Source organism: Lathamus discolor, chromosome Z (genome assembly GCF_037157495.1).
Source record: "Lathamus discolor isolate bLatDis1 chromosome Z, bLatDis1.hap1, whole genome shotgun sequence".
Taxonomy (NCBI): domain Eukaryota; kingdom Metazoa; phylum Chordata; class Aves; order Psittaciformes; family Psittacidae; genus Lathamus; species Lathamus discolor.
The window spans coordinates 23,296,675-23,316,818 of record NC_088909.1 but is presented as its reverse complement, the minus strand read 5'-3'; the positions used below and the strand labels follow the sequence as shown (position 1 = coordinate 23,316,818).

At 52.0% G+C, this 20,144-nt stretch overlaps 1 protein-coding gene across 6 annotated transcripts in view; it reads right to left on the bottom strand.

Moving 5' to 3' along the window:
- PLEKHG4 (pleckstrin homology and RhoGEF domain containing G4) overlaps positions 1-16,302 on the bottom strand; it is a 97,191-nt gene extending 80,889 nt beyond the window's left edge. For 5 of the 6 annotated variants that reach the window (XM_065662023.1, XM_065662026.1, XM_065662027.1 and 2 more), the window contains exon 1: positions 16,231-16,302. In XM_065662023.1, coding sequence (XP_065518095.1) covers positions 16,231-16,293 — 63 coding nt within the window. In that variant the 5' untranslated portion in view covers positions 16,294-16,302. Of the gene's footprint in view, positions 1-9,059; positions 9,616-16,230 lie in introns of those variants that run through there. The other variant, XM_065662025.1, reaches the window with a different exon arrangement.
- Between the last annotated feature and the right edge of the window lie 3,842 nt (positions 16,303-20,144).

Genomic DNA, 20,144 nt, shown 5'->3' with positions numbered 1-20,144 from the left:
TGTGAGCCTCGAGCTTTGGAGATAGTGCACAGCTAACCCCAGTCCTTATACTGGGCAAGAGGGAGGGAATAGTAGATGGCAGAGGGAACAGGAACATCCCTGGCTCTGTACCACACTTCAGTGACCCACAGAGATTAGCATATGGCAACACAACCAGCACCAGTTGCCTGTACCTGCCCCACAGCCCAAGATCCCTGCAGCCCTGCAGGATGTTTATATGGGTCTGATACAGCTACAGAAGAACCACACCTGCTCTTAACGTACCCAAACACCAGTATTCATCCTTGTCAAAGTCATATCCTGCTGCAGTCCTTCAGGAAGGAAAGCCTGTGCCTGGAGAAGCAGAGCTTGCCCCAGCCTTTCCCAAGGGAAGCTGGAAGCAGCTTGCTCTCTGCTGTTGACCATCTCCAGACCTGCCTGGGGCGCAAGCATGACCAAACACTACTCCCAAAAACATGGTATCACATGCCTTCAGACACAGCAATCCAGCACCTCTTCCCATCAGAGCTCTCTATTCATGTTACCACTCTACCCTTTCCTTTAGGTTTTCCTACTCCAGCTTCTCTAGAGCAGTGCCTGCGACTTTGTGCAACACCCAAAACCCCAAAAAAGTTGCTGACAACTGCTGAACAGATTTAACACTGACCCGCAATTCAAGAGAGTCATCATACAGACAGAGAGGAGCAGAACAGGGAGATGGAGATAAGCCTTTCCTCACAGGGAGTGACCTGCTCACACCTGAGCTCTCAATGAACTGAACAAGAGGTAGATCTTACCTGAGCAACAAACAAGCCATGCTGCCAAAGACTTGTGACTTTCTATTAGCAAAAGATCCAGGAGATGATACAGGTATTTAAAGGGCAGCTGTGAGAACAGACCAGAGCCCTGTCCTTCAACAGACATCTTCCAGCTGAAATGAGGGCCTGTGAGTAGATGCAAAGAGCTGTGTGTAAAACATCACCCTATAGCTGGAAACCAGCTTGTTTTGGTTTAGGTTAATCAAGGGATTAAGTACTTAATCTGAAATAACTGTCTAAGCACAGGGGGTATTTAAGTATCATTGGCATAGATCTAACCATGCAATTAATTAATGAAGTTGTACTCTGTGTGATGCAAAGCTTTGAGTGCTCCTAGAATACCCTTTCCAGCATCAGTCATGCTGGAAGAGCATGAGCACATGTTGGCTGTGGTTTCATAGCCCAGCATCAGGCACACATGGCCTTTCACCTCCTCCAGCTCTTCCAGGGCTCTTCACTCTCACCACCAGACTTCAAGGGCTGCCCCTTGACCAAGCCAGGTCACAAAGAGCCTGGCCATGGCACCATATGCCATGGTCCAGCCAAGGAGCTCCCTGTTCCAAGTGTCATGTTCCTACAAGAGGCTTGGACAAGGCTTGCTAAATCCAGATATCACAGGCAGAGCCTAAATTTTCCCAGGCCTAAATTTCCCACAAGTCATGGAATCACAGAATGGTTTGGGTTGGAAAGATCATCTAATTCCAACACCTTCCTCCAAGCCCTGTCCAACCTGGCCTTGAACACTGCCAGAGATGGGGCATCCACAGCTTCTCTGGGCAACCTGTGCCAACACCTCACCACCCTAACAGGGAAGAACTTCGTCCTTGTATCCAACCTAAATCTCCTCCCCTGTTTAAGTTTGAGCCCATTACCCCTTGTGCCATCACTACAGACTCTGACGAAGAGCCGTGGGACATTACAGCAGGCTCTCTTTCTTTACAGGGCTCTTCTTGCAAATGCACTAAAAACCTTTCTCTCTGCTATGCAACAAAAGAAATTGCTTAAGCTTATTCACTTTATTATTAGTTACAGTAGTTCCTCCAGCCTCAACATCAGGCATTGGCAAATCAACCTGCGCAGTAGCACTTTGTACCCTTTCCTCTGTTGTGCCTAATGGTGCTCCAGGCAGAGGAAAGGTTTGCTTATACCAGCTGGCTGCAAAATACCCTGCGTAAGTTCTTAGCCAAACAGGTCAGCTCATTTTAACACCTTTTAGTCAGAGGCATTAGGCCACAGACAACACCTTGTGTTCAGACACCCATCTGGGGGTATCTTACAACAGATGGGAAGCCTCCTGTGCTCAGAGACAAAACAATAATCTTTCAGCAGGGCAACTGGCAAGTGCCAGAAATGATCTTCACAGGGTCAGCATTTACATTATTACTTACATGCCAGCTTTGCACACATTCTGAGCTCATGTTTAGGTTTCACCCCTTCCTCTAGCAAGGTGTATGAGCTGCTGGACAGACTCCCACAGGGCCTGGTAGATTCTCCATGTCTTGCAACATCCATAATTGAGGGTGGATGCCACTAAGAAAAGGTCATGTTTGAGTTACAGAGCTCCCAGACTCAATGTGGGAGCTAGGTAGTACTCCACAGTCCCAGTATCTGGTAACAGATGAGCCATAGTTCCTTTTGGCTTTAAACAGGTCGTATTACCGCTTGTTCATGAAATACAAGTTCTGTTATACCAACGGGGAACAGAAACTGTGAGGCTGTGAGGATGGATCAGCCAGAAGGACAGAGCAAGCAGCCCAGAGATGGCCACGGCTATGCCAGCTCAGTCCTGGGCCACCACAAAAAACATCAGTTTTTGCCCCACCAGGAGAAATGCTCCCGGTGAAAGTGACCCAGATGTGCTCCAAGACTCTCCAAGCTCACTCGGGAACAGCCACACGTGTGGTTAAGCTCTCCTACTCCTGAGCAGCCAAGAACAGGACAGAGTTAGATGAAGACATTTCCCCTATATTTGGATACAGCCCTAAAAGCATGTCTCCAGGAAAGCCAAGTAAATCAGCCATAAATTCACTGCATTGCTTTTAGTAAAGTCCTGAGTTAGAAAGGAGTAAACACAAGCTTTTAAAGCTACTCCCTCTATAGCTTGCTTTTTTTTTCCAAACAGAAAACAGTCTCACATGTCCCATTATTTCCATACATATCAAAGGAGGGTAGAGATTTAGCTAGCGATTTCTAAAAGATCTTTGTGCACTGAAGGGATGTATGCCAAAACGTGGGTGGTTGTAAGCCCAAACACAAAGGAGAATACATCCACAGGCATTTGCCCCTTGATCCATTAACGGGCCTGCATACCAGCCTCCTGAGCATATGAGAAGGACCTTGTTCAAAAGGTAAATGTATTCAGAAAGATGACAACAGATGGCAAATAATCCACATCCTTTAACCACGTTGGAGGCTCAGCAGGGCCAGGTTTTTATTGGGAGGCTCCAAGATTCAACAGGCAGCCTCAGGGAAGGTATCATCCTGAAGGAACCTGCTCAGGAAGCCTCGCCACTCCTGCCAACACTGCCACACCTAATGCAGGCTGCAAAGCTCAAGGTGGACACCTAGCTCACATCACCAAGTCCTGCAGCCTTGCTTCTGTGCACCACACAAACCACCATTGTGCCCCACTGGGGGTGACCAGAAGCCCCACAGAGGCTCTGCTCTGCCACATGCACCAATGTCCAGGAGGAGCACATGAAAGTCTTCATCTGGTCTCTGCTGCACTTCATAGACTGGTTTAGGTTAAAGCTCGTCTAGTTACAACTCCGTTGCTCTTCAGGTGAGCCATTTGATTCCATCCAAATCAATGGCTGGTTTCTGGAGCAAAGGTTCATCCTGGGCTTCCCAGCCTGATGGCAGGATGGTAAATCCGAGCAGACAGAAACACCTCCAGATTCTTTCTGTGCTGCTTTGATCTTGGAAGCTTCAGCTTGGTGTCCAGTGATGCAAAAAATGGATCTGTATGAAGCCAGCCAGAAGCACTCACCACAAGAAAGGCCTCTTTTTTTCTGATGAATAACTAGGCCAGCCAACAGCAATGAGGCAGAGAGGTATTAGCGTGGCCAAACCCTCAGAGTCAACAGGGGCACCTCCATTCACTTCTCTTGAGTTGCAACCCAAGTGTCCTGGGTGCTGTAGAAAGCTCAGAGCACCTGACCACCAGAAGCAGGCAGCTTACCCCAGCAGCATATCCTGGCTTTTTAATGCTCTTCTGCCAGCAAAACACCTGATCCTGATGCTACTCTTTGGCTATTAGGTTGGCTACACTGAGCTCTGCAGGACAGGAACAGGGGGTTCCTCCATGAGTTAGAAAGGCAAGAGCAGGAACAAAAGGTGCTCTGATATTTAATGTCCACAGGTGGGCTGAGTGTATAGCTTATGCAGAACACCCCTTAACTGCTGCAAGAGATTTTTTAGCACTTTGGTACTAAAGCGGCCTGTAGCCCCCCATGTCTGTCATTTCCACCCACACTCAGGACCAATGGTCAGGTTGAGGCTGTGCCCACAGCCTGTAGAATCATAGGATCAACCAGGTTGGAAAAGACCTTTAAGATCATCAAGGCCACCACTGAACCATGTCACCGAGGGCCTCATCTACACAGTTTGTGAACACTTCAGGGACGGTGACTCTACCACTGCCCTGGGCAGCCTGTTCCAATGCCTGAACACCCTTTGGGGAAGGAATTGTTCCTAATACCCAGTCTAAACCTTCTCCTGCACAGATTGAGGCCATTTCCTCTTGTCCTATCCCTTGTTCCTTGGGAGAAGAGACCAGCCACCTCCTGGCTTCATCCTCCTGTCAGGTAGTTGTAGAGAGCAATAAGGACCCCCAAAGCCTTCTGTTTTCCAGAAGATGTTTTGCACAGATCAGTCACAGACAGGGTCACATTTGAGGTGAAGGTAGAACATTAGGCTCTAGGAGCCAAGTGGCTGTGATGTGCTCTAGGATTTAGCAGCAGACATGCTGGCAAGGCATGTCCACAGGGCTGACTGCAAGATGGCCAGCAAGATGGCCAGAGGTGGTTCTAGTACAGGATGCCGAGTCTCACTCAGCATACAGTCCTCCTTGGACACCTGCAGTATCTCACTATAAACATGCCTTGTCTTGCATTCCCACCCTGGTACTAGAACCCATTGGGTGGTTACTGGGAGGAGACACATGGATGCAGTTAGCCTGACACCTACATTTAGCCATTATTTTATTGCTGCAATGAACAGCGTGTTCACCTGCCTAGTGTTTTTGCAAAGAAGCTGGGTAAAATGCACAAATTGTCATCCTTGTTACCCCAGAGAAGCTTTCAAACTACTTCCGTGTGCTCAGGATTACATCTCTGGGCTTTGTCTGTGTTCCAGCATCTTGCTCATGGCTTTGGCATTGGCACAGAAATAAAAATAGAAGATCCCCAATGCATAAAGCTCTTTGTGATTCCCAGACTCATTTCCTTCCCACCCTAGGAGAAGACACAACAGAGGATAAAAGAAAGACTATGTTCTCTGCTGAAACCTCTCTCCCTCCAGCACAGAGGGGCCACCTGAAATTCCCTGCAGGAAGACACCACCATTTCCACATCTTAAGATACCCATGGGCTGTGCTCTACACATCTGTGTGATAACTGGAGCCTTGGAGCATGCCACCATAGCCTGAGCAGCAGCCCAGGCAAGTCCAAAGTGCACAGTTGCTGGAGCCTCACCAAATTCACATGCTGGGTCCACAGTGCCCCAGCTACCATTAAAGAGCAGCAGCAGTCACTCTAGCAAGGGCAGAAAAGCACCCCTGGGCTCCCTGCCCAGCCAGAGTAGCTTTACGGGCAGGAAGGTGTCCCTCACCATGCTTGCTTTGCCTCCAGCCAACCCACCCAAGAGTACTCGAAACTGCTTCTCAGGTGGGGCAGTCTGGCCGTATGTCCTGACCATGTCCTGTGCCCCATCCAGCAGCAGGTGAAACCCACTCCCCCTCCCAATTAGGAGAAATATCCACCAGGGCATCAGGGCAGATCCCCAGCCAGCAAAGTAACAGGCAGACAAGCAGAGTAGAGCCCAGCCAAGCCCCTGCCTTGCTCACACCAAGCAGTTTTCATAGCTGCAAAGGTCAGTTCTAGTGGAAGTGGGATACTATGGCTTAAGGTGTCTTACACATAGAATCATAGAATAGTTAGGGTTGGAAAGGACCTTAAGATGATGTAGTTCCAACCCCCCTGCCACGGGCAGGGACACCTCACACTAAACCATGTCACCCAAGGCTCTGTCCAACCTGGCCTTGAACACCGCCAGGGATGGAGCATTCACAACTTCCCTGGACAACCCATTCCAGTGCCTCACCACCCTTACAGGAAAGGACTTCTTCCTTATATCCAATCTAAACTTCCCCTGTTTAAGTTTTAACCCGTTACCCCTTGTCCTGTCACTACAGTCCCTGACGAAGAGTCCCTCCCCAGCATCCCTATAGGCCCCCTTCAGATACTGGAAGGCTGCTATGAGGTCCCCATGCAGCCTTCTCTTCTCCAGGCTGAACAGCCCCAACTTTCTCAGCCTGTCTTCATATGGGAGGTGCTCCAGGCCCTGATGATCCTCATGTCCCTCCTCTGGACTTGTTCCAGCAGTTCCATGTCCTTTTTATGTCGAGGACACCAGAACTGCACACAATACTCCAGGTGAGGTCTCACAAGAGCAGAGTAGAGGGGCAGGATCACCTCCTTGGACCTGCTGGTCACACTCCTTTTGATGCAGCCCAGGATACGGTTGGCTTTCTGGGCTGCGAGTGCACACTGAAGCCGGCTCATGTTCATTTTCTCATCGACCAGCACCCCCAAGTCCTTCTCCTCAGGGCTGTTCTGAATCTCTTCTCTGCCCAACCTGTAGCTGTGCCTGGGATTGCTCCAACCCAGGTGTAGGACCTTGCACTTGTCATGGTTGAACTTCATAAGGTTGGCATCAGCCCACCTTACAAGCGTGTCAAGGTCCCTCTGGATGGCATCCCTTCCCTCCAGCATATCAACCGGACCACACAGCTTGGTGTCATTGGCAAACTTGCTGAGGGCGCACTCAATCCCACTGTCCACGTCAGCGATAAAGATGTTGAACAAGACCGGTCCCAACACCGATCCCTGAGGGACACCACTCATTACTGGTCTCCAGCTGGATACTGAGCCATTGACCACAACTCTTTGCGTGTGGCCATCCAGCCAGTTCTTTATCCACCGAGTGGTCCATCCATCAAATTGATGTCTCTCCAATTTAGAGACAAGGATGTCGTGTGGGACAGTGTCGAATGCTTTGTCCAGGTAGATGACGTCAACTGCTCTACCCCTGTCCATGTAGTGCTTCGAGCATCCTCCAGATGCAGCAATCCTACACACACACATCATTCCTTACACTGAAAAACAACTGGCCCCGTGAAGAGGAATCACCTGCCTCATGCAGGACATGGCAGCCAGCAGTTGCACAGTGCCAGACCTCTATCAGGAGCCAAGCTTCTGAGAGTCCTGCAGGCTGCCAGAGGCCATGGGGATGTCTAATGCAGGCAACACACTGACCCACATTCACTTAGAGCCCAAACCTTATGCTTGCAGGGTATGTTGGATTCACCAGGACACCAAAAACCCAAGATAAAAAGAACAGCTTAGAGCTACAGTCACAGCTGAGCTGCTCAGAGATACACCTCCTGAAATGCAGACTGGTCTAGTGTTGAGAGCATACCCTTGCCATGGACCACAGGTTTCCATAGTGTGGCCAGTGCCCATTGCTGCATCTTTGGCAATTTGCTTTCTGGTGCTTGCTCCTTGCAGCTGCCAAGCCTGAACTCAGCACCCAAGAGGCACACAATCCCTCCTCAGCAGCAAGGCATGGTTCCCACATACCCACAACCCACCATGGACCTGGATGGCTGTAGCACTGCTTACACTGAGGCCCCTGCTTCAGATATCTTTTGCATCACACATTAAAACAAGGTGAAGGAGAGCCTAAACTGGAGAGGAAACACTTGGGAATCAGAAAGTCACCAGTCTCTGCTGGAGCACAGCTCCAGTCCCTAAGCAGAATGCATCCCTTAGGACTGCAAGGTATGCCAGAATGCATCCCTTAGGACTGCACCCACTCTGCACAGACCCAAACAGTGCTCTTCTTTGACTGCAGCTTCATACCGCAACCAGAATAGACCAAAATGTGCCAGGGACACACTAGGCATGGGGTGAGGAAAAGGGGTCTCCTTACTGGAGTGGAAGAGTGGGAGAAGCAAGATGCCTCCAGGCCTTCACAGCAGGATGGGAGAGGAGAGCACACTACAACTCTGACATGGGCATGTGAGGGTACAGAGAGCCACAGGGTCCTCTGCAGAGGAGCTGGAGTGTGGCAAAGGGGAAAGACATGGGTCTGAATTCAAGCTCAGGCTGCAAAAGCCAGAAGTTGGGCAACTCATCCTCCAGTGAAAGCCAACCTTCTCCAGGCTCAGAAGCTGGAGTCTTAAAAAGGAGCAAGTCACTGCTAGGCACAGCAGCCATACAAGCTGTTTGTCCCCCTCATGTACTTTGTTCCCTCTGCTGTGGAGAAGCAGGCCATGACACAGCAGGACACATCCAGGACATTTGGGGCCGTTGGGCACATGGATCCTAGCCTGAGCCCATGAACAGACTATGAGAAGCCAGACTGCTGCTCAGTGGCATCTCATCACAGGTCCTTCCAGCCTCTGCCAAACCAAGGCTGGGCACCTCTGCTTGCAGGCAATGCCTGCAGGCCCTGCAGCCCCTGCAGGGGAAACAGGGCTCTCTGCTCCCATCTGGGTTCAACAGCCTCTCTCCTTTTCAGAGAAGGATCCCCACTCGGAAAGGGCAGGATCCATGGCTGGCTCCAGGAGTTTCCATGAGCCCCTGAATGCCTCCCTGGGCAGAAGAAAAGCCGATGCTCTCCCCTTCTCTGGGCTCTGCAAAGAGGCAGTGAACACAGCCCCAGGGCAAGGGCAGGAGAAGAGCCCAGCATCTAGGCAGCCCGATAGACAGGGCCATGCCGACCTGCCCCATCCCAGCTCCTCGCTCCAGGGCTGCACTCCTATAGGTACTACCCCGCAGTGCCAATGAGAGCCCCGTGTCCCTGCAGCCACCGTCCAGGGCTGGACCCAGGGTGCAGTGTGCTAGTCGAGTAACGGGAAGTCCCAGAAGAGCTGTTTCCCACTCCCAGCATGAGCCGTGAGCTGGCTCCAGGCAGGCTGCCCCACAACAGCTCCATCCCGTGCCCGTGGCGAAGAGCCCTCCGTAGAGATTTCCTTACCATGTTCCCGGCCTCCTTTATTCCCCCTCACTTCCAAAGGCAACGTTTCTTCTCCTTTTCCTCCATGTGTGCGACGCGGCGTCTCCTCTTCCCTCCGAGGACGTGAACCACCGGAGCACTTTGAGTTCTGGACTGTAATCCAAGCCCTCACCGCCCCCAGCACAGCTCCAACTAATCTAACTCATGACACTACCGGGGCTGAGCAGGGGACCTCCAAGGTTTCTCTGACAGCCAACTCCAGAGGGGCATAGCGAGCGTAGGGTGCCGCCTCCCCCAGCCTTGCAAGAACCTCGGGGACACGGGCAGAGACAGCAGCACTCAGCGGCTGCTGGTTACAGTACTGCTGGTATCTGCGTCCCTCAAGAGCACGCCTCAGCCTCTGCACAGACCTGCTTAATGCAGATGCTTCGTGGCAGAGAGCTGCCTTTGCCCGGGAAGGGCTGAATAGCTGCTGGAGGAGAATAAACCTACGGCAGGCATCCCGAGGTCTCAAGCTTCCCAAAGAGGTTTCCAGCAAAATCCTCCCCCTACCTCCTCTTGGCTCGCTTTTCTGTAAGTCCAGAGAGGCTTCTCCACTCTGTGAGATCCTGGGGCAGCGCTGCAGGCTAAGCAGAGTGCTGAGAAATACAAAAAGAGTGCTCTGAAATTTTGTGTTGCTAACTTCTAGAAGGAAAACAGAGAGGCAGTGACCGCTTCAGGCAACAGCGACAAACTGCATTGGTATCAGGCGGGAGATAAGAGACCTCACCCCCTCCCAAAGGAGGAAGTAATTTAACATGGCAAGTTTCTCCACCCCTCCATTAATTGTTTAAGATGGCCAGAGGCCAAAACACTGCCCGAGCAGTGGAGAAGGTCACGGAACAGGCAGGCAGCAGCCTCCAGAAGTGACAACGGGAAAGGGCAGAGCCACAGAGGCAGAGAGGGAGGGGAGAGGCAGGTGCTGCAGGGCATCCCAGGACCTGCTGGACACACAGAGTCTTTGTCTAACGGGAAGCAGGGCAGGAAGTGACACACAGGCGAAGCTTCAGAGCCCTGGGCATGAGGTGCAGGGCCTGGCAGCATGGCACAGGACCACGAGCTTTCTCCCTAGCCTTGCTTGGAAAAGCAACATGTGATCATGGATGCTCCACAGGGGCCGACCCTCCATTAAGGAAACCACAGTGCTGGGACGTGGCTGTCCCCTCCTTTGTAAGACATCATACAGACCATCCCAAAAGGACAGGTGACTTGTGCAGGACATGAGGCGGGAAGATGTCCCCTGCATGGGCAAGCTCAGAAGAGCAGCACAGGATATTTGCCTGCTGAAGCTGGGGTTATAGCTACCAAACACCCCTGCTGCCGAGGCTCTAGGGACAGGCCCCACAGTCTTCCCAAGCCCTATTCCACAGGGCCAGCAGCAGAGCCCATGACAGCTGGTCCAGGTAAAGAGCCCCTTCAGAAAATCCTCTCCCAGGGAGGATTGCCAGTAGTTGGCCCTAAAACCCATTGTACATGATGACCTCATGGCATGTTTTCAGACATAACCAGTGAACAAGGGTTCGAGTAGTCCCAAATCCAACCATTCCATACACCAGCTGCATGACATGCTGTTGTGCTTCTTATGGGCAACAACGATAGATGATGGTCCCTGCAGCACACCACAGCAGGGAGAGCTTCCAGCCCACTTCAGGTGAGATCAATTGAAAACCATAGAATCACAGCCTGGTTTAGGTTAGAAGGGACCTTAAGATCATCCAGTTCCAACTCCCTGCCACAGGCAGGGACACCTTCCACTGGAGCAGGTTGCTGCAAGCCCCATCCAGCCTGGCCTTGAACACTGCCAGGGACAGGGTAGCCACAACCTCTCTGGGCAACCTGTGCCAGAGCCTCGCCACCTTTACAGTAAAGAACTTCTTCCTTATATCCAATCTAAACTCTCCCTGTTGCAGTTTTAACCCATTACCCCTTGTCCTATTGCTACATTTCCTGATGAAGAGTCCTTCCCCAGCATCCTTGTAGGCCCCCTTCAGATACTGGAAGGCTGCTGTGAGGTCTCCATGCAGCCTTCTCTTCTCTAGGCTGAACAGCCCCAACTTTCTCAGCCTGTCTTCATATGGGAGGTGCTCCAGCCCCTGATCATCCTCATGGCCTCCTCTGGACTTGCTCCAACAGCTCCATGTCCTTCTTAAACTGGAAAATAATCCCAAACTGGGTGAAGGAGAGCAGCCTTGCCAATGCAAAGGATGTTAACAACCCAGCACAGCCACTACTTTGTTGTCGTCGCATTAACTAAAGGAATTTGTGATCATGTTGCTTAATGTGGGAGAGCCTCTTTGTCCCCCATACTCACAGCAGGAGGATAAGGAACCTACCATACTGCCCCATGCCTCCAACCACAGATGTCGCCATCTGCAGAAGTAGCTGTGCCCTTATCTATTCCCCAAACACACCTCCCAGCCTACAGACATGGCTATACCTTTGCAACATCCTCCTGCAGGTGCTGGGAGTCTCCCTAAGGACAACCTTTAACCAGCAAACAGGTCTCTGCAGTTACAAGCCTCTAAGTAGAGATCTGAAGCCTTCAAGCAGTCTTGACTACCAGCAGGCTGGGTACTGATACTGGGCTCTTCTGGGCTACTCCAGCAGTGGGTTAAAGCCTCAAACAGTCATATACAGCCTGTTCGAAAGCCCGCAGTGGGGCTGAAAGGGACCCCACAGGCCAGAAGCTATCTCATCTTTTGAATAAGAGACATGCGCTCCTCAGACAGCACAAAGGATAGCAAAGACCCAGGTTGGGCTGGGGCAACCCAAGAGCCTGTGGGATGAAGGGGGCGGAGTAGAGAATCTGCTCTTATGCTGCTACCAAACCAGTTAGGTCTCCTGCACTCAGACCTCTGGCAGCAGCTCCAGGGTGAGAGCAACTTTTGGCTTTCATCCCTTCAAGTGGTGTCTGGGAGCACAAGGTTGCCATCTCCTTTAGTTAGTAGCTTAAAATACCATCAAGCTGCCTAATTCCAGCTCTTTGATGGCCAGAAAAAGAGGCATTTTCAAGGGCTGGTGTAAGAGTTTGCAGCATCCCCATAAACAGATGAGAGGGACACCACATAAGCAGACAGAGCCCATAGCTTGTTCCTATCCCATTTTTCACCTCTGTGACCAGAGACACAGCCAACACTCACTATCCACATCCTACTCAAACTATATAACCATTAGCACATATTTTTTGCAGTGCAACAGCCAGCTGAGTTGTGGAGATGATAATTAAAAGCTCTCAACAAGTTCCCAAGCCAAAACCACACAGGACAACGCGGGGAAGTTGGTGGCTGTAGATCTATATTTATACAAGCAGAGAGGGAAAAGGCTGTCTATCACAGGAGCAGCTTAGAGCCCAACCTCATCCTCCTCCCTTTGCTGCACAGCACTTGAAGCTCAGGAGCACCTTTCCCCATCAAGGATCTTCAACCTGGAGAGCCCAAGCTCAGCTCACCCCCATCCCAGTCAGAGTCAGTGACGTGATTTCCTGTGCTGTGGCGCTGTGTTAAGGAGAACATCTCACTGCTGTTTACTCTCATATAGAGCTTTTCTTTTTTTCCATTGCAAAGTGGCCTTTCCCTCCTCTCCTGCATTGTAGAACTACTTCCCGCAGAAGCACATGGGAGACAGCTGTAGCCAGCACTTCAGTGGGTGTTCAAAAGCCCCTCTTGACTGTCTGACAACAATGCCGCACTTGTTCCCCAACACAGTCTCACACTGTCTCCTCGCAGGAGCAGCTCCTCGCTCTCACACAAGGCCAGCACTTTCCTTGGGCTTGGTTTAATTGCTGAAGCCACTGCAAAAGGCTGTCGTCATCCAGCTCTGCAGGCAGAGAGCAGCTTCCCACACAGCAGACCCAGGTCCTGTGCATGGACTGATGGGCACTGAGGGAACTGCTCTGGTACCTGCCTGCAGCAGCAGCTCAATACTTCTAAGCACAACCTGTCCCTGAGGTAAAATATGGCAAAAGGCAGCAAAGGCCAACATCAAGAAGGATGGGGAGACAAACTTTGAAGCCTGTGGGACATCCCCAGATTTGAGGGAGGAAAGCTGGAACACCAACTGTTCTGAAATTTCACGGGTTATAACTTCAGACCTTCATCTCTTTCTTCCCCATCCCCTTTCCCCTCTGTTGCATCTGGTTTGCAGAGCTGCTGAAGCAGTATCACAGCCTAGAGCCCCATAAGGGCAGGGAGAGAGCAGAGGCAGAGGCTGGAGGCAGGGAAAGGACCTCTGCCTGTGAATCAGTTCTGCTTATCTTCAGTTGTGCAAAGCAGGGAGAGCTCACTGTTTTTATGAATAGGACTCTGCTGTGCTGGAACCAAGACAAGACAGATGTTTTAGATGCCAGATAAGGACATCTTCTGACCTAGGGGAAGTTGTGCAATACACGTTAACTAGACAACTGCACTACAGCAGCCAAAAACACTTAGGAAAACAGCCCCACGCACTCCATGTTAGTTTAGCATGATCACTGGTGTGGTCTTCAGCACACAACACACAGACCCTCCTATGGCCATAGGGACTGCTAAGGTGAAGGAGAGCCTCAGAGCAGGCATTGGCAGAGCAGCAGTCCAGGACCTATGGCCCCTGCTCACCCACTCATCAGTGGATGTCTCTAAATCTACTTCCAGGCACCTCCTCATCATCCTTTCCACCAGCCCCCACGTCCACACACGTGGCTATGCAGATGTCATATCTGATTAAGCTGTGCCCTGAAACTACAAGTTCAAGAAGTGTACCTTACAATCCCACCAAGCTACCCATTATGAACCCCATTCCCTTTCCGCTTGGCAGCTTACAAAAACATGGGAAGCCACCAAGAAGCGGCATTAGACCCCACTCAACACAAGCAGGCACCTGAAGACCAGAGACAGATTTTGCTTTTCTTTGGGAAAACCTGTTTGAAGCAAACAAGTGCTGCAGCAAGTGTAGCTGCAAGCAGCCCTTTGAACCAACAATATTTCGGTACAGAACTAGTTCCCTCCCCATCAGGAGGACAAGAGCAGGTTGTATGCAGTTTAATAATGTTTACTTGTGATCTGAAAGAAAGGTTTAAAGCAGGTCTTGGCTTCACAAAAGCACATCTTGGTTTAACCAATTAGTTTGATAATCCCCTACTTGCAATCCTCAGGAGACATTCAGCTTCTAAAGCAAGTAATTAACACTAAGTGGCAACCTCTTTGTGAGGCTCAGGCTGATTAGGGGAAAAAATGTCTTAAGCCAGAAATATAATCATGGTGTGATTTCCCAGAAGATCTGGAGGAGAGGCTGCACAACAACAGCTGGTCACGCTCACCAACTGAAGCAACAAGAGCAACTCAATTACTTGGTCCCCAGCTACGCTTCAAGATGTTGTTCAGTGCCATGTGCAAACCTGACGTGCCCTTAACCATCAGGGGGCTTTCCAGACCTTTTACAGGTATAGAAGGCAGGTAGGTCCCACTTTGAGCTCTCAAATGCATGTGTGCCACTGGGGGGATAAAAAAAAAAGTAATAAAATAAAGCAACTGCCCATCAGGCCTGCTGCAGCACATATACAAGCACACAGTGCACAGTCCCACAGGAAAGCAGTCCAAGAGGGCGATGCCAGCCTTACAGCTTCTCTGCACAGCTCCGAAGGCACACCTTGATGACATAGTGTCCTCCCAGACAAGCCAGCTGCTCTCCATACATGCAGAGCACTTGCTTGTCTAATGCCTGCTCCAGGCATCCCCAAGTGTCCAGGATCTCAGCTCAGAAACAGCCCAGCACTGGCATCACTGCCAAAGCCCACAGGACACAGTCCTGCTTCTGCACACATCCAAGTCCCAGGCTGGGCATCTTTCGGCTCTGTCAGCTTTGGGCTAATGACCTCTCCTTATATGAAGGTCATGAACACAGCCAGTACAGGTAGGAGCAGGGCTTGAATGGAATCCAGGCCTCCTGCCCCAGTCGGGCACCCTACCAATAAGCACATTTTCTCTATAGCACACACATCCCCCAAGAGGTTTCCTAGCTGTGGTGGACTCCCCTACTTGGGTCTGGGTCTCAGCATCCCACTCTCTGGTTGGCAGGAGGAGAGAAGACCCCAAATCCCCCAGGAGCCTGGAACAGAGACCTGTAAGACACAGAGCCAGGCAGGGCCAAGCCTTCGTGGATGCAAACCCAGAAAATAGAACTAAAATACTTAAGAGGACCTGCTTGCTTGTCTCCCTGCAGTTTAGGCACTGCCTGCCTTTCCTGAGGGAAAAGTGCTCTTGGCTTAGTCCAGCTATGGTTTCAGGATTGCTGCTTCAAAACTCAGCACCACCTCTGAATAGAAGAACAGACTGGCTTTTTCTGAAGAGCAGCCTGAAACTGACCTGTCTCTCTCCAGATCCCATGTCTTTAATGGGATCTGTTTACCTTCCCTTCTGGCAGTGATGCTCAATGCTATTTACTCCGACAGCACATGTTTAGTGTACTCTCTGAGACAGCACACTCACTTCTGAGCTAGACATGCCAGCGGGCACCTACACCCTTCATGCCCCAGCCGAGTAGCCACCTCCCCAGCCCCTCTCCCACCTGCACAGGGCATGTGAGGCAGAGGGTCCCCCAGCTACCACAAATGCCATCCTCACCTCTCAGCTGCCGGAAGAGCACTCTGTCCAGGTCTGCTTGACAGAGCAAGGGTTGCAATGACAGACACACACCCCCCCCCCCACCCCATGTCACTGCACCAACAGGAGCCCTGACCTGTGTCACTGCTCTGTGCGCAGTTCGCACCTAAGCAACCAGCACCCACACCAGGGAAAGCAGATGCAACGTTCTGTGGACACCCCAAGTAGGTACTAAGCACCAACCACTACCAAACAAGGGCTGGGACACACTTCTGAGCTGGAGACCCATCCCTTCTCTTCCCAATAGCAACCTAAACCCGACTGTGCCCTGCTAGGAGGGAGAGCTGGCAGCTTTAATCATCCCACTCCAGGGAGGGAACCCCACTTCCAACCACTGACTGCAGCCTCTGCCCCACAGTTTGCAGAGCCAGGCCCTACCTGGGATGGCAGCCGGAGAACACAGCACCTCCTTCACTCTGCTCCAGGAGCTCTCAGTCCCCAGGACTGCTATTCCCCCTGAGCACAAGCTCTGCCAGCCCCATCCAGCTCCCCCAGCCCCTCACAGACCCCACACTTACAGCCAGCACTTGAAGAGCCTCTGCCCAGCAGTTCCCAGCAGATCCTGCAAACCATTCTCCCATGGCAGAGCCTATGCAGAGAGAAGGAAAGCTCTCACCTGCCTGCAGTTTGCTCCTGCAGGCAGAGCAGCAGCTGGGTTAGCTCAGCACTGAGTGGGGCAGAATAATAGCCCCAAGGTGCAGCACCATGTAGACATGCAGTCCCACATGAAATTTATACAGCCACATGGGCCTTCCCTGGGACCAGCAATCGTGTTGTCTGTAGCAGCTGGGCTGTGGTGCCCACTGAACTTGGGCAGTCCCATTGTGGGTCCTTTGGGTGCTTTTCAAAGTACTCTTAATCCTGCTGGTATTCCCAGCAGTGGAAGGGTAACCTGCTCAGAGCTGAGCAGTGGTACCCAGTGGTACAGGAGAGACCTGCCTCCAGGTCCTCCCCTCTAGCCTTTTCCAGCTGGTAGCAAAGGGGTAAGATCTGGTTCCTCCATCGCAGTCTTAACAGAGCACCTCTACAAGGCTCCAGGCTGAGGTTCAAGCCACTCTGCAGCAGGCAAACAGCAGTTTGGGGCCAGGGTCTTCTGCCCAGGGGAGTCTGGAACCAGCTGTACTGATCCAGAGCACAGGAGGTGATAAGCTCCTCGGATGCCACTGGGAAGGGCTGGTTTGACGGGGATAGAAGCAGTCTGCCATGGGACATGCGTAGCTGGCAATTAGAGGAGTGAACCTCAGGGAATGCCTACAGCAAGAGTGCCAGGCAGGAACACAGAGCGTTTCCCAGAGCAGGTGGTGTGATGTTTTAACATCTTCATCGCTGACATGGACAGTGGGATTGAGTGCGCCCTCAGCAAGTTTGCCGATGACACCAAGCTGTGTGGTCCGGTTGATATGCTGGAGGGAAGGGATGCCATCCAGAGGGACCTGGACACGCTTGTAAGGTGGGCTGATGCCAACCTTATGAAGTTCAACCATGACAAGTGCAAGGTCCTACACCTGGGTTGGAGCAATCCCAGGCACAGCTACAGGTTGGGCAAAGAAGAGATTCAGAGCGGCCCTGCAGAGAAGGACTTGGGGGTGCTGGTCGATGAGAAAATGAACATGAGCCGGCTTCAGTGTGCACTCGCAGCCCAGAAAGCCAACCGTATCCTGGGCTGCATCAAAAGGAGCAAGACCAGCAGGTCGAAAGAGGTGATCCTGCCCCTCTGCTCTTGTGAGACCTCACCTGGAGTATTGTGTGCAGTTCTGGTGTCCTCAACATAAAGAGGACATGGAACTGCTGGAACAAGTCCAGAGGAGGGCCACAAGGATGATCAGGGGACTAGAGCAGCTCCCGTATGAAGACAGGCTGAGGAAGTTGGGGCTGTTCAGCGTGGAGAAGAGAAGGCTGCGTGGGGACCTAATAGCAGCCTTCCAGTACCTGAAGGGGGCCTATAGGGATGCTGGGGAGGGACTCTTCGTCAGGGACTGTAGTGACAGGACAAGGGGTAACGGGTTAAAACTCAAACAGGGGAAGTTTAGATTGGATATAAGGAGGAAATTCTTTCCTGTTAGGGTGGTGAGGCACTGGAATCGGTTGCCCAGGGAGGTTGTGAGTGCTCCATCCCTGTCGGTGTTCAAGGCCAGGTTGGACAGAGCCTTGGGTGACATGGTTTAGTGTGAGGTGTCCCTGCCTATGGCAGGGGGGTTGGAACTAGATGATCTTGAGGTCCTTTCCAACCCTAACTATTCTATGATTCTATGGTTCTATGATTCTATGATTCTATGATCATGGGTGCTACACCAGGGACCCTTCCTTCCCAGTGCAGGTTGGAGGGAGAGGACGCTGCACCAGGCAGGGGCACATGACAGGGATGCTGTGAGCATAGTGCCAGCTAGGATGGGCACTTCCTCTCAGTGGTGCCAGAGCACCAGCAGGAAATAGCGTGATTGAATCCCACCAGCAGCAATAACAATGTGTCTCCTACAGGAGATGAGCAGCTTCCTCTTCAGATAGGAGAGGGCAGAGGGCTCATGGCTCCTCATCAGCCTCCCCTGCTTTTCTCTAACCCCTTTCTTCCATCACTGCTGCTGTTCTCTTCCTCCTTGCAAAGGGACCTCTGCTCCCAGATCAAGACAGGGTAAGATCAGCAATGGAGCCACTACATAAAGGGACCAGGAGGCTTACACCCTTTAGCATTCATATAGAACCCGAAGTGGCCCAGTTGTTAATATGGGAACCCCTGCCTGTGGAGGAGCTTGGCAATAATGGGATGAACAGGTCAAGAACTGTGGGACTGATATCCCAGCTATCACTGGAACATCCTCTCTAGGTACTCCTGGAAGCAGAGGGAGTTCAGCAGCCCAGCCAGAGCTGGGAGTCCTCAGCCCTCTGAGTCCAGGAAGGAACCTCCTCACCACAGCTGAGTCCATACGTTCCAAGTGCGTGTTCTTTGCTGGTTTGGTTTTTTTACTTTAAAACAGGCTCTGGGTTTGGGTGGTGCTTTGTCCCTGACAAGGCAGCCCCTGCCTGCGTTCCCTGATGGCTGAAGTGAAGGCACCTGAGGCAGAGCTGGAGGCTCCCCAGGAACACTGGGTTGAGCAGTGGGTGCTGCCAACAGCCAGGGGTGGGCAGCTGCCTGCACAGCACCAGTGAGAGGAAATAGTGGTGGGAAGCTACGGGAGCAGCTCAACCCACACACCGCTGCTCCCCGGGCACACAGAAAGAGACCCAAAACTAGCACAGGGATGATGCAGGGTCTGGAGTCTGCTCTCTTAGAAGCAGACTGCAGGAGCTGGGCGTGTTTAGTCTAATATAGAGCAGACAGAGGGGACCTCATTACTGCAGATCAGTACCTGAGAGGTGGGTGCCAGGAGGATGGTGCCAGACTCTTTTCAGTGGTGCCCAGTGACAGGACGAGGAGCATAAACTGATACAGAAGTTTCACTTCAACATGAGGAAAAAGGACTTCCTTTGAGGGTGGCAGAGCCCTGGAACAGGCTGCCCTGGGGGCTTGTGGAGTCTCCCTCTCTGAGACATTCAAAACCCTCCTGGTTCCTGTGTGACCTGCTCTAGCTGGCACTGCCTTGGCAGGGGGTTGGACTGGATGATCTCCAGAGGTGCCTTCCATCCCTGACGATTCTGTGATTCAGTGATATATAGAATCATAGAATTGGGTTGGAATGGGCCTTCAAAGCTCATCTAGTCCCATGCCCTGCAGGGAGCAGGGACACCTTAATCCAGACCAAGTTGTCCAGACCCACATCCAGCCTGGCCTGGGATATCTCCAGGGATGGGGCAACCACCACCTCTCTGGGCAACCTGGGCCAGTGTTTTACCACCCCCAATGCACAAAATTTCTTCCTCACATCCAGCATGAATCTCCCTCTGCCAGGTTAAAGCCATTCCCCCTTGTCCTGTCCCAACAGGCCCTTGTCCAAAGCCCCTCTCCAGGTTTCCTGTAGCCGCTTTAGGCACTGGAGCTGCTCTAAGGTCTCCCCTTAAGGAGCCTTCTCTTCTCCAGGCTGAACCAGCCCAGCTCTCTCAGCCTGGCTCCAGGCAAAAGTGATAATCGGGTTTATTTTAATCACTGAACCCCCCCGCTGGAACCGCTCTCGCTGCGCTCCGCCGCACTCCTGCTAGGGGCCCGCCTGGGCCCCCTCGGGCGCCATCTTGGCGGCGGGCAGGCCGGGGCACGCCTCGGTGCGGCGCGCCCTCTGCCGGCCGCATCAGGCTCCCCGCAGCCCCCGGCTCCTGAGGCGGCGGCGACGGTGTGCGGCAGCCTTCTGCTGGAGCTGATTTACTGTTTACTTCAAAAGCTGGGGTTTTGGGGGGGTTTGTTGGGTGGGTTTTGTTGCGTTTTTTTGGTTGGTTGGTTTGTGGGGACTAAAAACCCAAACATTTATCATAATTCTGATTGTTCCCCAGCAGGAGAAAAAAGATC